Below are 15,242 nucleotides of genomic sequence, written 5' to 3'. Positions count from 1 at the left end.
TTTCTCCAGTGTCCCCCTGTGTGTGTGTGTTCTCCTTCCAGTGTCCCCCTGTGTGTGTGTGTGTGTGTGTTCTCCCTCCAGTCCCCCCCCACAGTGTACCCCTGTGTGTGTGCTCTCCCCCCTCCAGTGTCCCCCTGTGTGCTCTCCCCCCTCCAGTGTCCCACTGTGTGCCCCCCCCCCCATGTCCCCCTGTGTGCTCTCCCTTCCCCCGTGTCTCCCTGTGCAGGTGTGGCTTGAGTGTGGGGACCAAGGGGGCCCCATGAGTTGTCAGTCTGCCCCTGGGCCTTACTATAGAAGAATGTATCTCTCTGTATGTGGGTATAGTAGACCAGACAGTGGGGTAGAGTTAATCTGCTTAAAATGATTTATCTACCAAAATTCTTTTAAGCTGTGGCTAATTCTCTCTGTAAAGTCAAACAGATTGATGTAATTTGCACAAGGTTTCTCTGGCATCGCCCCCAGAATAGCACTGTAAGTCCTGAAATTACTGACCCATGTAACGGTTCTAGCGTTTCCTAATTTTTATCTCTATTATTTAGAGTCACAACTAGTCAGTGTTCATGACTGGCTTCAACCCTCCACGGCTAATGCCTGTACAGCCACTGAAGCTGCTATAGACTCGTCTTTTGAAACGTTATATAACATTTTCCATAAAAGTTAAGTACCCCCTTGCAAAGGTACCACCATGCTGGAAACTACTGGAGCCGTTGGCAGCGGCGGAGGTGATCCGGTCCTCTCACTGACGGTACATGGAGACAAGTGAGGGGAAGATGGCCACCCATCTCCATGACACTGCAGGGAGGAAGCGACATCAAAACATCACTTCCGCCCATAGCTCTTTTTTTTTGCATTTTAGTGTAAATATGAGATCTGAGATCTTTTTGACCCCCAGATCTCATATTTAAGAGGTCCTGTCATGCTTTTTTTTTTTTTTCTATTACAAGGGATGTTTACAATCCTTGTAATAGGAATAAAAGTGACACCATTCTTTAAAAAAAAAAAAAAAACGTGGTTCCCTATGTGCCCTGTTCACAGCACAGCATGCAGATTTTTTCTGTGCAGGAATCTGCAACGTGTATGCAGTTTAAAGCTGGGTTCACAATAGCTGCCAGGCATCCCTGTTCACCATTTCTGGTGTGAATCAGGTCTGAATTTTTGGCTGAATTTGCACCTGAAGCGGACTAAAAGACGCACAGGACCCCCTGCAATTTGGACCATGGCCACCCCAGAGATGTGTGAACCAGCTCCATTGAGAGCTGGTCATAATCTCCTGATATGCAAATTGGATGCGGAAAAAACACATCCAATGCGCATCAGTGTGAACCCAGCCTTATGCACAGGGAAAAGAACTGGCGTGACACCAACATTGGTGTGAATATGGCACATAACTAATATGCATAAAAACTGATGTCAACGTGCAAGAAAACTGTGGTACACTGATGTCTCTGCAAGTGAAATCTGCGCAGTTTTCCCATCAGTTTCCATGAATATATGTTGTGAACGTTCCCCATAAACTGAATGGGTTGTATTATAAGGTGATTGTTTACAATCACTTTTAGTTCACGTTTACATCGGGCCGATTTGACACTTCAAATTACATGCCAAATCAGAGCCTATTTCCGGCAACAGGACTGTCCAAATTGGTGCGTAGCTGACTTTGCGGCACCGTACTGGTTCCTAAAAGTAGTTCCTGCACTACTTTTGACGACTTTGGAGGCAATTTCAATAGACATCTGTGCATGAACCCGCACACACGTCTCTCAAATTGCCCCCAAACTCGCACTGAAATGCCGGTGTCTTGCCAAGAAAGTTCCCCCGGCAGATAAGGACCCCCCTGTACTGCACAGGCGCAGTACAAACTACTAAGGAGGCGCCGAAAGTCTCCGAAGATGAACAGCTGATCGTCAGCTTTACAGGGCTCCTGCGTAACTACATTCTGCCCTGAGTCCAGGTTCAAGACCCACCATCCAAGTGGGCAGAGTTAAAATATTAATATGCTGAGCGCAGTGAGACTGTGCCCGAAGTGTGGCGAGGGGCCCTGTTTACAGGCGCCATGTACAGCTGACTCACAGGTGTTCATCTTTGGCTATTTTCGGCGGCTCCGTTGTAGTTCATACTGCGCCTGCGCAGTACAGGAGGGGTCATTATCCACCAGGGGGAACTTTCTCTGCAGAACACCGGTTTGAAATCCTGAGTTCAGCTGAACTCGCAGGATTTCAAACCCGTCCTCAGTGTGAACAAGGGCTAGATTTATTTATTTTTTAAAAAGCCCATGGCGTGCAAAACACACCCAAAAAACTTCCACCCGGTGCATAAAAAAAGTGCACACACATAAAGAGTGAAACACTAAAAAGTGCAGACGGGTGTCTGATGTCCTCCACAAGGAAGGACCATACCCTGATCCCCCGGGGCGTTAGGCTCCAGACGGGGACTGAGGTACCAGACTCATCAGTGGTCTCCCAGCCGAAACCGGGAGACCTCCTTTCCCTGGGAGGACTGCCGAAACAGAACCTCCTAGGTACTTGGTACTATGGGGGCTTCCCCGAAGGTAGGCCCCCCCAATGGAGATTGGACCAAGCCAAAAGGCCTATGTCCGCCCTCCCAAAGACTTTCAGGATTGGTCTGAGGACCGACACCCTACTCATCACACGTGCAGTGACAAACGTGACAAAACACACACAAATAAAATAAATAAAAAGTGAGGAAAGGGATAGTGAAGAGGAGAGTGAAAAGGTGGCCATTGTGCAATACAATGACCAGGCCCTCCGGCCAGGAATCAAAAATTCCTCTGGTCCTAGCCAAAAGGCCGGGCCCTAGAGGCAGGTGTAAAAAAGCGTGTATCTGGTGACGTGACCTAGGTGCCAAATATCAGCGTGCAAAGCACAGTGAAATAAGGCACCCCTGGACTGCCACTCCAGGGGCACATCACCATGGGCTTTTCAACAGAAGCATCCCCGACGCTCCAGCCCAGACCACGACAGCCCCCACCCCAGCCAGAAAGGCATGAAGATCGAGGAGCTTGGTGAGACCCTTTGCCATCAGGTCACACCCTCACTCCCGTCACTCCTACCTAATTACATTCGAAAGGTACTGGCCGCCCCCCTGCTGGAACAGGAGAGCTAAACGTTCCCTCCCGAAAAACTGACTGGAGCTAAAGCTGTCACAATCCAAGCCAGAAGGCCAGGGTCCCCTCCCCTGGCTTCGACCAGTGGTTCTCCGCCCCCATCAGAAGGCTTCCCTTTCGGCTACAAACTGCTCCGGGTCACCTTTACACCAACAGGCTTTGCATAGCAACCGCCACCCCTGCTCCACCTCGCCGTAGAACAGGGACGGAAGCAAGCGCCACCTATTGGTAACTGATAAGAACAGATACTACACTTGATCTTAGCCAAAAGGTGAACAAGGGCTAGATGCTTCAGGCATGGACCAGATCAATTCTGATTGGATTGTGCTGACCAGTGAGAATTGATCTGGTCTGTCCTGGAGGCGTACATAGGGAATGATGGAGATTTCTAATTCTTAGACCACTGGAGCGGCTTTGGGGTGAGGATGGCTCAGCAACCCCTAGAGGTAAGTACAGTGGGTGGGTGGCCAGTGCAGTGTTCCCTCATTTTTTTTCTGTAAAGGTGAACTAACCCTTTAAAGTGGGGTACCCCCTAAAAAAAAAAAATTAAAAGTCAGCAGCTACAAATACTGCAGCTGCTGGCTTTTAATAATCGGACACTTACCTGTCCCGGGTTCCAGCGATGCGGGGGAACGAAGCCCCCCCCTCGCTCCCCGCTCCACTCGCGGCGCCGTCATGCATACTGTGGGCACCCGGCTGTGGCTTCACAGCCGGGCACCCACTGCGCATGCGCGAGCGGCGCAGGGCGCCGTGATACGCCGTACAGTCACCTGGGACACGTGACAGGTCCCAGGTGAATGTGCGGCGCGAGGGGAAGTGATGTCACCAGCCCGGGCAATGAAGAAGGCAGACTACGAGGGACCCCCTAGCAACCGGTATTTAGAGGTGAATAAAAAATTTTTTTTTTGCCAATTATTTTTTTTTGATTTTTTTAAAGAATTTTAAGTAGTTTTATTTTTTGGGGGGCAACTCCACTTTAAGGATCCTTCTGTGCAGCATGCTGACTCCTCCTCTCAGGCTGGGGCTGCTTTCTGAGGGCTCATTTACATGTCTGCACTGCCACGTGTGAAGAAATCCCATTGGATTTCAGACTGGGTTCACATTGAAATAAAATGTAATACACTGTGGTATAATGATTGCTGTGCATTGGGGGACATGTTTTACAGCACTTTAATGAAGCAATAGAGTTGTCTTGAAGCACTTTGCACTGATTTTCCCGAAGTTTCCTCAGCGCTTAGTAAATCAGGGCCGATGTGAACGGTCCCTGACGTATAACTCCGCACACCTTCTGTGTCCCTCCCCCCTGAAGAGTGTGCTGGGGCTTCTACTGACAGCTCTACACACTTCTCCCGCCATATAACCCAAGAAGACTTCTGAATCCCCCACCAGCATCAGCACTGCTGTCCTCTGATGTCAGCACGGAGAGGGGCGCTGAGATTGGGCAGGTGTAAGGGGGCGGGAAAGAAGACTTTTCTTACTGGTTCTAGGATTGGACAGACGGAGGGGGCGGGGACAGTGTTAGTCCTTACTGATCCTCGGATTGGACAGGCTGAGGGGGCGGGAGGCAGAGCCCTTCCTTACTAGTCTGACTCTGTTCCCCAGCGCTCTGTGCCTATTGGTGAGCGGTGGTCTTGCTGTACGGACGTGAGGCGAGGTAATAATATACTTGTGCTCCGGCCTGGGGGGCACACTGTGTGTGAAGTGATTAGTAGAGGAGGCGGTATATAGATCTGTGTTGTGACGCTGTGTTGTCATTGCAGGGAGAAGCGTACACCTGGGTGAAGATGGAAGCGGTCTCCGGTGAGTAGATGAACACGTGTTGTGTGTTCTGTACACACTGGTCATGTGATTTCCTCCTGTGCCCTCCCCTCCCCCTTTCCTGATCACACTGCTCTGCCAGCCTGCCTCCTCCATGTGTGGGCAGCAGATGAGCTGACTTCATAGCTCTGTGTTCCCTGAGGATTGGTGCCAGGTTCCTTTCTTCTGTCTTATCTTGTCATGTAGATCAGAGGTTATCAGTCTTCTGACACCTGACCAGTGCTTTCTTCCAGGACTTCCATACCCTGACCATGAATAAAGCCCATACTCACACTCAGGGTATGTGTGTTTCCATGTGCAGATCAGATGCTTCAGTCTGTTTAGTAAATGTACCGCTGTACCTGCAAGGAAACACTGAACCACATGATGCTGCAACACTATGCAAAACCCTGCTGTTTTCTACTGTCTGGGGGGGTGGCTGTTGGGACTTGACCCCCTCCAAGCACATATGTGAACCTAGAGTAAAGTGCAGGAATACAAAACATGTGCATATAGTCTGGTGTCACTGGGGAGGGGGTTGTGGGGACTCCTACAGACTTGGTGGCCCTGTAAGGGGTAAGGAGAAAAGGACATTAGGGGGCAATATGGGTGGTTGGAGGCTGAGCGACCAGCTAGGGGGCTCTGTTGTAGGTTTTGCATCACAGTGAGGGCTCTCAGGGGGCACTGCAGCTTGCTATGGGAATTGGTTAGACTCTCGGCAGCTGCCTTAAGGCCCAAAAAATGGGGGTGACCTGTAAAGTGAGATCTGCTGTCTCAGCAGGATATCTCTGCTGATCCCCAACAGAGCAGGTGGGTGACCGGTCCGTCTCCGCTATACAGAGCGGACACAGCCCACTCTCATCTATGGGGGAAATCTGATTGGAAACTGACTGCTTGTCTGTTTCCATCCCATTCCAGACAGCTGGGAAATAGGTCCCCATGTATCTGTTTTGGTGGACTGGATCACATGGAGGTGGTTGTCAGAAGAATTGTGTCCGCTGACATCTGCCGCTCCATAGAGACTGGAGGGTCTGCCTGGATCGGATTGTCTGTGTGAAAGGGGTCAATCCACTGAGATAAATACTGCATACGTTTTAGAGTTAAGATAACTCGTACAGTGTTTATCTCAAAAGTAGTTCACTAAAGGAAAAAAAATAATTAGTTTAGCAAAAGGGTTACATATTTGTTTGCAATAAATATTACTTTAATTTGGTGTGTTTGCACAATTTTCTTTTTACCTGCTAACACTGCACCAGAGGAAGAAATACATGCACACTGAAATACTATGAAACTGAAACATTCTAGGCTGCTTTCATTCACAGAATGATCTCCCTATGGTGAAATGTTACACTTTATCTTCATTCCTGAGCTCAGGGCAGAACATTTCCACACGGATACATTGTATACTTTTAACTTACCAGACAGTGCAAAGTTCTCCTCGTTGTTATTTTGTCCTTTGCTAAAATACAGACTGCCTACTGGCGGGTGATAACCAATGTGTGTTCTTTAATAAATTGACTTTAAAGTTATACTAAACGCACGGTTTTTAACTTACATTGTCCCTTCTATTTTTGTATATAGATGATGGCACTGTAATTATTTAAATTAACAAAACAAAAAAAAAATCTAAATACCTTTTTTCTAATTGATATATTGCTGTCGCATGACCCAGCTCTTTCATTGCCTTAGAATAAGGGGGAGGAGAAGCCTCCATCAAAATATATCAACCCCCCCTCGGTGGGAGGGTGTGGGCTTTCATTTACCAGTGTGTGTATACGCCCACGAGTGACTTTATAGTCACATGGACTGCTCAAATGTGATAGGGAGGAAATGCTTAGCATAGAAACTCGCTGAAAACTGAGCATGTGCAGAGTTTCCACCACAGCTGCAAAATCCCTAGCTAAGTTGGGGACATGAACAGAAGTTGATCAAATAAGCAAATTATCTCATGCAGTAGAGGCCACATTGATCAAAATTTGACCAGACTCTGCTGGACTTTATGAATTTTTAAGTGTATGGCCAGATTTACGGTTCCAGCTGAAGTACTCCAATCGCTTCAAGTGGCTCACCTATTCAGTAAACATCTTGCATTCTTTTCAGTGACTGCGCAGCACTGTGATTGGAGATGTTTATCCTCTATCCACACAGAGCGCCATGCATTTTATGGAGAAAAAAAAGGTGGATGTCTACTGAGTGGTGAAGCTGAAGTGCGAGCAATCCCGCAGTAATCTGACTACTCCAGCTGGGACTGTAACTCTCAGCACCCGACTGCATTGTACAGGGGTGAAGTCAAATGGATACATGCCATTGCAGCATAGATAAATGGACACCTTCATTAGTCAAATGTCAAATTGTTTGTGGCCGGAGCCATGACGGGTGCCATCTTACACCCTTGTATAGCTACACGCTGCAGATCAAGATTACTTCAACCTTACAGGCAAAGGGCCCACTAGTGTCGCCATAGAAAAAGAATTGTCTGTTTTCCTGCCCCAACCCACTAGATGGTATTTCTCTTTGATAATTGGCATCTCATCCAGTTCTGAACTCCTATTTGGTATAGATTCTGCCAGCAGACAAAGGTGTTACTCTGGTGATGCGGCCCCGGGACATGCTTGCTTTGTGGTGCATTTCCAGAGACCTCAAAGGGAGCAGAATTTGTGCTGGAGAAGAAAAACTGATTTTAGTGGTCTTGTTCCTTTCTGATGCATTAGAGGCACACCGAGAAGGAAGAAGCAGTGGAGGGAGGAGGGGTAACACCTAACTGATAACTGCTTCAGCACAACAAATTGCTCTGCATTAAAGTGAACCTGGCCCGGCCTAAAACAAGGTGACACCGGGGTTATTTACTGAAGGCAAATCCACTGTGCACTTGAAAGTGCGGTCACTGTACATCTGGGGGGGACACGCAAGGAAAATAAACAGCATTTTTGCTTGCACATGATTGGATAAAAATCGTATCTCCCCCCCCCCCCCCCACCCCCTCATTTCAGATTGCACTTTCAAGTGCAGAGTGGATTTGCCTTTAGTAAATCAATCCCAATGTACTGAAGTGTTCCTCTGTCGTTCTTGGTATTGAAATCCTTATGTCTGGGAGCCCCTTGGATCCTACACCCAGTCAGTTTTTCTAGAATGGACTTTCTTATAAAGTGCATATTGGACACCCTTCTCTTTCCTTCATCCTATCAAATTCCAGACATTCAGTGGGCAGTAGAGGCTCTGGCGTATTAACATTAAGGCTGGGTTCACAACAGTGCTAATTGGATGTGGATTTCCCTGCATCCAACTTGCATGTCAGGAGCCTGTGACTGGCTCTCAATGGAGCCGGTTCACACATCTCAAGCGGTTTTGGTGCAAATTGCATATTAATGTGTCAGCGCACGTTAAAATGCAAAAAAAATGGATGGTAAAGGAACATGCATTTGCCATACATTATAGTACAAGTTGATGTGAATTGGCCCTTACTGATACCTAAGCGGTGTGATTTGAGCCCTTACAAAATAGGCTCAAATCGCATGTGACTTGAACAGGAATGTGGTGCGATTTTTACTATCCCAATCACATGCAGTTTCCTGCACCACTCCTGTGTGAACCGTGGCTGAAGTAACTGACAGCCCTGGGTTCACACAGGAGCAGTGGGGCAAACAATGTGATTTGGATAGGAATCGCTCTGCATTACTGTTTGTATGGGCTCAAATCGCACCACAAAGTTATTGATTTTGGGTATTGGCGCATTTGCATGAGAACAAGTACTTGTGCAAATGCTTAGTATCGGCACTGATGCCGGTATCTGTGCAACCCTAACTACTACTTTAACTTCTCAATTCCCTATCCTCTGAGCCGTTGCATATTAACATTATCATATGAAAGATTGCTGATGAGTCTAACAAGTACTGTCTTCTACTATGGAAAATTTCATTGTATTTTTATAATGTTGAATTTGGAAATTAAAATGTTTATGTAATTTTTAAGGATCACCCATGAGATTTTTGCACTTGGCCCAAAAAGGTTTTCAAACATGGATGGAGCCTTATGCCCCATACACACGGTTGGATTTTCCGATGGAAAATGTGCGATCTGATCGTGTGGACTCATCAGACTTTTTCAGACGCACAAAGTTTGAGAGCAGGATCTAAAACTTTCTGACAACAAAATCCAATCGTTTACATTCCGATTGTGTGTAGACAAATCCAACAAAGTGCCACGCATGCTCAGAATAGACTAAGAGACGAAAGCTATTGGTCTCTTTATAGTCCCGTTGTACGTGTTATACGTCACCGTGTTCTGAACGATAAGATTTTCTGACAACTTTATGCGACCGTGTGTATGCAAGACAAGTTTGGGCCAACATCCTTCGGAAAAAATACCACAGATTTTGTTGTCGGAATGTCCGACCGTCTGTATGGGGCATTACTCTAGGCTTTCCAGGACCAGTCATTTAGCAGCCTCTGAAATGGAACATACCTGGGCACATGTATCAAGCCTAGAGCAAAGTTGGCAATGATCATCTAGGCCTGGCTTGGCTGTCCTGTAGTTTGGAGGTCATTGTTACTTTGCAAACAAAAATGGATGTTTGTAAATGTGGCTTAACACTCTGTTATTTGATTTGAACAATTTACACAGACTTTGTATTTGTATTTAGAACTAAGACTTGGCAAGAAGCTCAATGAGGGCAAAACTAAAGAGGTGTACGAGCTGCCCGATCACCCAGGATGTGTTCTCATGCAGTCCAAGGATCAGATCACGGCAGGGAATGCTGCCAGGAAGGATCACATGGAAGGCAAAGCCTCCATCTCTAACAAGACCACTAGCTGTGTCTTCAAACTTCTTCAAGAGGCCGGTAAGAATTATCACTTGTATGTTGTCTTCCTTTAGTAGCCTTTATTGCATTATTTATTGATATTGAGGTGGGTTTTCCACTCAAAATTTGGAAGCTAATAGCAGCCACAGTCTGGGCTTCTTTTGCAGATGAGCTAATCAAAGCTCACTGCATCTGCAGGAGCCTACATGATTTGTTTTCAGCTTTTGTCAGCGTAACCCACTAAAATTAGAAGACCGCTTTAACCTTGGCCCTAAAATATTTCAATGAATGACCCATGTCCATGTAAATCAGGGATATGCAATTAGCGGACCTCCAGCTGTTGCAGAACTACAAGTCCCATGAGGCATAGCAAGACTGACAGCCACAAGCGTGACACCCAGAGGCAGAGATATGATGGGAGTTGTAGTTTTACAACAGCTGGAGGTCCCCTAATTGCATATCCCTGATGTATATGTTTACAAAAACAAACCTTCATACTCGCCTACATGGCTGCAGCATTGGTTTGATGCTGCAGCTTTCCCTTGCTACCTCTACACTGAGAACTGAATGATCAATGGACTTTTGACTGCTCAGTTCTCGGTCTTCGGGGAGCAGAGAGCCAGTCACTGTCAGTCACCAGTGCTCACTGAAGAGCTGAGCTGTGGAGAGGGCTAAAGAGGTGGGTTCAGGCTCTCCGCGGGATGCGGGTCAGGAATCTGGGCGGATCCCAACATTGTTGGGTTCCCTGCAGAGCCTGGACTGGCTCTGACCTCAGCTGATAGCGGGTTTTGGCCAAATGTTGGCTGAATCTGGGACACAGGAGTGCAGAACCAAGTGCATGCCTGTGATCCCCAGAAGTACATCCAAAAAAGCTTTGGCCATATTTCTGTAATAAAAGCCATTATTGTCTATTTCTGATTAGTACATTGGGTTGTTGGTAAACTTATAATTGAGATGTGGAGACTGATTTAACGGAGTAAAGGTTGCACACATCCACCCTTAAGCGCTCAATAGTATTGGGCAGAAGCTGCATTAACTGTCAGCAGTTTAATGTCTAATTTGAAAGAAGTCATGTGTTATCTCTTTGGTTGAATGAAAGGACATCTTACACAATTGACCCATACAAGAAATCGCAATATTCCTTTTTTTTATGTCCAAGAAGGAAATGGCTAAATTAGGATGCATGCTGTGAGTATTTGCTCGGGACACACATCTCTTCTGGCAATGCAGTAATTGAATTACAAGCACATATTTATGCCCTCTGTGGGGCAGTTGGGGAAAAGTCTTTGCAAATCAGTTAATTATAGCCATCGGAAAGGATTTTTATCTAATTTACAGCACTATTTCTAAACTGTTCTTTTGGAGCGATGTGGACCCCAGAAACTGTAATGGGTATCAATGCCATTTCTGACAAACGGTATGGCTCAAATTGCTGAATTAATGCTGAGGCATACCAAGAATGTATATAACACTGGATCCCTTGCTTCCGTTCCTTGACTGGGTTTTTCTTCACCCCTTTCCTGCTACATGGTGCCATGTAGGAAACTCCCATCTCTGACTAACCCCCCCCCCCCCCCCCCCCCCCCCACACACACACACTTATATGCAATGCGTACCAGTACATTTATGGCATTACCTTTCAGGTTAGGAAAGAAATGCCAAACGATTTAATAATGCTTTAAAGGAAATGTTTGGCAGCTTTATGTTTTTTATTATTGGAATTAACCTAAGATGGGGGGGAGTAACTTGCCAGGCTTAAAATCTTTACAAAGCTCAGTGGCTCAAGCTTATACTTGCACACAGGAATGAGTCTTGTTGATGACTTCCCTTCTCACACTGCCTGTTCAGACTCTGGAGCATCACTTTTTGGAAGGGGGAAAAGAATGTTCAGAAAACCTGTAGTGCTGACATCAGTAAAACACATAATTTATGTGTTTTGAAATTGTATACAGTAAATTTTAAATGGAAAAACATTAGTTTACATTTTAAGGAACTTTCAGACTTTCAGAACACTTGATTGTTCTGCACTGTTGTGTGGTGACCTTGTATTCTTGCTGTATTATGAGTTGCTGAGTTTTTTTTTTTTTTTTTTTTTTTTTATGTACGCCAATCCTCCTGCATACGTTTTATACCTGTTTGGACATATAAAAGACTGCAGACAAAGTCCAGAATTTACAAAGCTTGTTTATTTTGAGCTGTCAGAAAATGGGTGGAGAGATGAAATTACATACTGCAGAGCTCAGTCAAGAGCTCTGAGGGCTGATTGGAGGGAAGAGGGCACCCCCCTTCAGAGCACACAGGAACAGAGCTGAGGTTGCCAATGAGAGGCTGTGTGCTGGAGCACCTTCACTGGTCACCATTTTTTCTCTTGTCAGGTGTGATCCATACAGATAGCAGAGGAATAAAGCAACAGAAATTACAATTAGCGCTCCTAATTGAGACAAGTACACACTATAGTGTGTGTTTGTTTTTTTCTCTGCTTAGCTTTTCTCATAGGAAATTAAAATGACCTTGGCTGTTTTGTCTCTCAGGCATTAAGACTGCATTTGTCAAGAAGTGTAGTGAGACCGGATTCATTGCCACCCATTGTGAGATGATTCCTATTGAGTGGGTGTGCAGGAGAATAGCCACTGGCTCTTTCCTCAAGAGAAATCCTGGAGTCAAAGAAGGATACAAGTTTTATCCCCCCAAAGTAGAGATGTTCTTCAAGGTGAGCTAATTTTCTGTTCACTTTCAGCGACTGCAATCACTAGTCCTTGTTTTTTTTAATGCCACTAATATATGCATTGCTTTTAACTGCAGGATGATGCCAATAATGATCCGCAGTGGTCTGAAGAACAGCTAATTGCTGCAAAGCTCACTGGTGCTGGTCTTGTGATTGGTCAGGCAGAGGTGGACATCATGAAGCATTCCACAGTGGCCATCTTTGAGATTCTGGAGAAAGCATGGTCTACACAGGACTGTACCCTGGTGGACATGAAGGTACGTGTATGCCTTTTGTATGGAAGATCAGATATTTTTGGAATTCTGACATATCTATTTTTGGAAAACCTAGACTCTCTACAATACTGCACAGTAACTGCTTTAGTTTAAGCCTATGGGTCAGGGATTGGTGTAATCGAAAACAGATCATTTTAGCTTTTTTCTTCAACTCGCATTCAAAGTAAAATAATTTTTTAAATGTAAAAGCCTTGAAATACATGGGAGTACATGCTCAGGACCTTCATTTTTTTTTTTTTTTTTTTTTTTTTCTTGATCCATGTGTGCCTGTAGCACACCAGGCACCCTGCTCTCTGTGGTTTTGTTTTTCTTCTTCTCTTCAGGGTTTTGTGATGCAGCACTGCGATTCCCAAATGTCTGCTCTTTATAAGGCATAAGTGTGGCCACAACGCAGCCTGTGTTTTTTTTTTTTTTTTTTTTTTTTTTTTGTAATAAACGGCTATAGCTATCTGCTAAAATGGTTCTATGAAGATGCCTTTTATTGCCTGAAATTTGCTCTTTAAACCACTCTGCCAATCAGATTCCCCAATATACAAAAGATCACTTAAGTGTTTACTAATGTATTTATGAAATCGAATAATCCAACAATGCCCAAACCGCAAGGGAAAGTGAAAGTCATGCCAATATCTTTCTGGTTAGTGTCACTTGTGTATACTGAAGATGCATTCCTTTTTGTAATCTTGGTATTTATTTAATTTTTTTTTCTATGTATAATTGATCATTAAGTAATTTTTAGATATTTTCTGTATCTACACCAGATTGAATTCGGTGTTGATGTGACCAAAAAAGAGCTTGTTCTTGCTGACGTGATTGACAATGACTCGTGGCGTCTGTGGCCTTCAGGAGATAAGAATCAACAGAAAGATAAACAGGTAACAAAATGCTGTTGCAAGGCATGTACATGAAGCTCTGAAGACACATCTGTTTTTGAGTTGGGGCTAATCCACACAGATGCAAAGACCCTTGCGTTGTGCAAGTACCATTTGTCTGGAGCTGCATGCAGACAGCTTATGTTGGCCAAAGGAGATGCGACATTTGTATAGACTCGCCCACACATCTGAGTTGACAGGGATGTGTGCACCCTTCCCTTTTTAAATTCAGATGTGCTGGTGAGTCTGTACATCTGCTGCGTCTCAATTGACTAACATAGGCTGTCTACATGCAGCTCAACACTGCTCCAGACACACACAGTTCTTGCATCTGCACCCAGATGACTCTGCCCAAAAAGCGTATCTAAATCTTAAGAACAAAAGATAAATGTATTGCCTTTCCTTCAATGTAGTGAATTAATTTTACTAACCAGTATTGAACATTTCCTAAAGATGGCAGATGAGTTTTGAATATGGTAAGTATGACACAGGGTGCTCATCCCCTGTGTTGGCCATGCTTGTTAGGAGAAAACTTGATCCTGGCTTTTCTTAAAGCCAGGTGTGTGATGCCCAAGGTGAGAATAGTCTACAAACGGGTTGAGATCTCCCTTGTAAGCAAGCTCGGTGTGTTCCAGGTCTGGAAAAAACAAAAACTAAAAACCACTTTAAAATAATTTTTATGTGAAACTTTTGTGCTCTGTTAATCCTTTGCAGTACACTGCTTTGAGTCAGTCCTGAAATATCTGTGCCCAAATGTGAGTTTTTTTATTTTATTTTTTATTTAAATATTCCTAAAGTAGTCCTAGAGGATGTTTTTCATGGTGACCTGTGTGTTTGCTGTAGACCTACAGGGATCTGAAAGAAATCACCCCAGAAGCGATGCAGATGGTGAAACGCAACTTCGAGTGGGTTGCTGACAGGGTGGAGGTAAGATAAATGGTTGCTATCAGTACATTGTGTTTGTACAGTTGTGAAGATGGGAATTATTCTGTCAGTGATTAGAATGGCAAAGGTTTTTGTTAGCTCTTGCCAAAATTGCAGTGCGATTTATTTATTTTTTGATGAGTGTAACTTTGAACTTCTGTGGTAGGTGAAGTTTTGCAGTGCAGCTGTAGAACTAGTCTCCTACAATAGAAATGTTCCCACCCTCCTGTGTTTTACCATCCATGACCTTCATGCTAAAGTCCAAGTAAACGGCTTAATTCAGTCTTAAAGTGAGTACAAAAAAAATTAGAGATAGATTATACCCTGGGCAGAGGAAGAGCGCATCCCTGCCAGGTAAAGTTCCAGGGATCGGGTAAGTAAAACGGGGGCGGGCGGTCACTGCCAGGTGTTCAACTTATTGCATAGGATGCATTAAAGTGAAAAAACACAAGGGTTTACAACCCCTTTATTTAATACTTGTTTTGACTTTTTTTGTAATCCTGTATAGTTTTGTGGTTTGCACACATCTGTTACACACGTTCCTGGTTCAGCGGTGTGGCTTCATGTGTCACCTTCCCACCTCCTAGCCATCTCTCTTCATAAGAGATCTGAAATGTTGTCTTACGGAGTCAGTAAGCTAAATTGCAAGGTGGTGTAGTGACCTGGCTGTGGAGTGTAGTAGAAGCATATACATTACAAGAATTGAAGCTGAACATAATTAAATCATTTG

At 44.9% G+C, this 15,242-nt stretch overlaps 1 protein-coding gene across 6 annotated transcripts in view; it reads left to right on the top strand.

The window, feature by feature from the left end:
• The window catches only part of PAICS (phosphoribosylaminoimidazole carboxylase and phosphoribosylaminoimidazolesuccinocarboxamide synthase), a 174,268-nt gene that overhangs the window by 70,318 nt on the left and 88,708 nt on the right, over nt 1-15,242 (top strand). Inside the window, exons 1-7 of one of the 6 annotated variants that reach the window (XM_077477441.1) lie at nt 4,654-4,778; nt 4,885-4,924; nt 9,561-9,758; nt 12,251-12,429; nt 12,522-12,701; nt 13,478-13,591; nt 14,432-14,515. The exons of 3 other annotated variants lie outside the window; for them this stretch is intronic. In XM_077477441.1, the coding sequence (XP_077333567.1) occupies nt 4,909-4,924; nt 9,561-9,758; nt 12,251-12,429; nt 12,522-12,701; nt 13,478-13,591; nt 14,432-14,515 (771 nt within the window). In that variant the 5' untranslated portion in view covers nt 4,654-4,778; nt 4,885-4,908. Of the gene's footprint in view, nt 1-4,653; nt 4,779-4,884; nt 4,925-9,560; nt 9,759-12,250; nt 12,430-12,521; nt 12,702-13,477; nt 13,592-14,431; nt 14,516-15,242 lie in introns of those variants that run through there. 2 more of the 6 variants (XM_077477437.1, XM_077477442.1) reach the window with 2 other exon arrangements.

This window comes from Lithobates pipiens, unplaced genomic scaffold (genome assembly GCF_037356315.1).
Source record: "Lithobates pipiens isolate NorthernLeopardFrog02 unplaced genomic scaffold, aLitPip1_a1.2 Scaffold_13, whole genome shotgun sequence".
Taxonomy (NCBI): Eukaryota; Metazoa; Chordata; class Amphibia; order Anura; family Ranidae; genus Lithobates; species Lithobates pipiens.
Note: the sequence above shows the minus strand (reverse complement) of the source record. Positions and strands in the feature narration are given on the sequence as shown.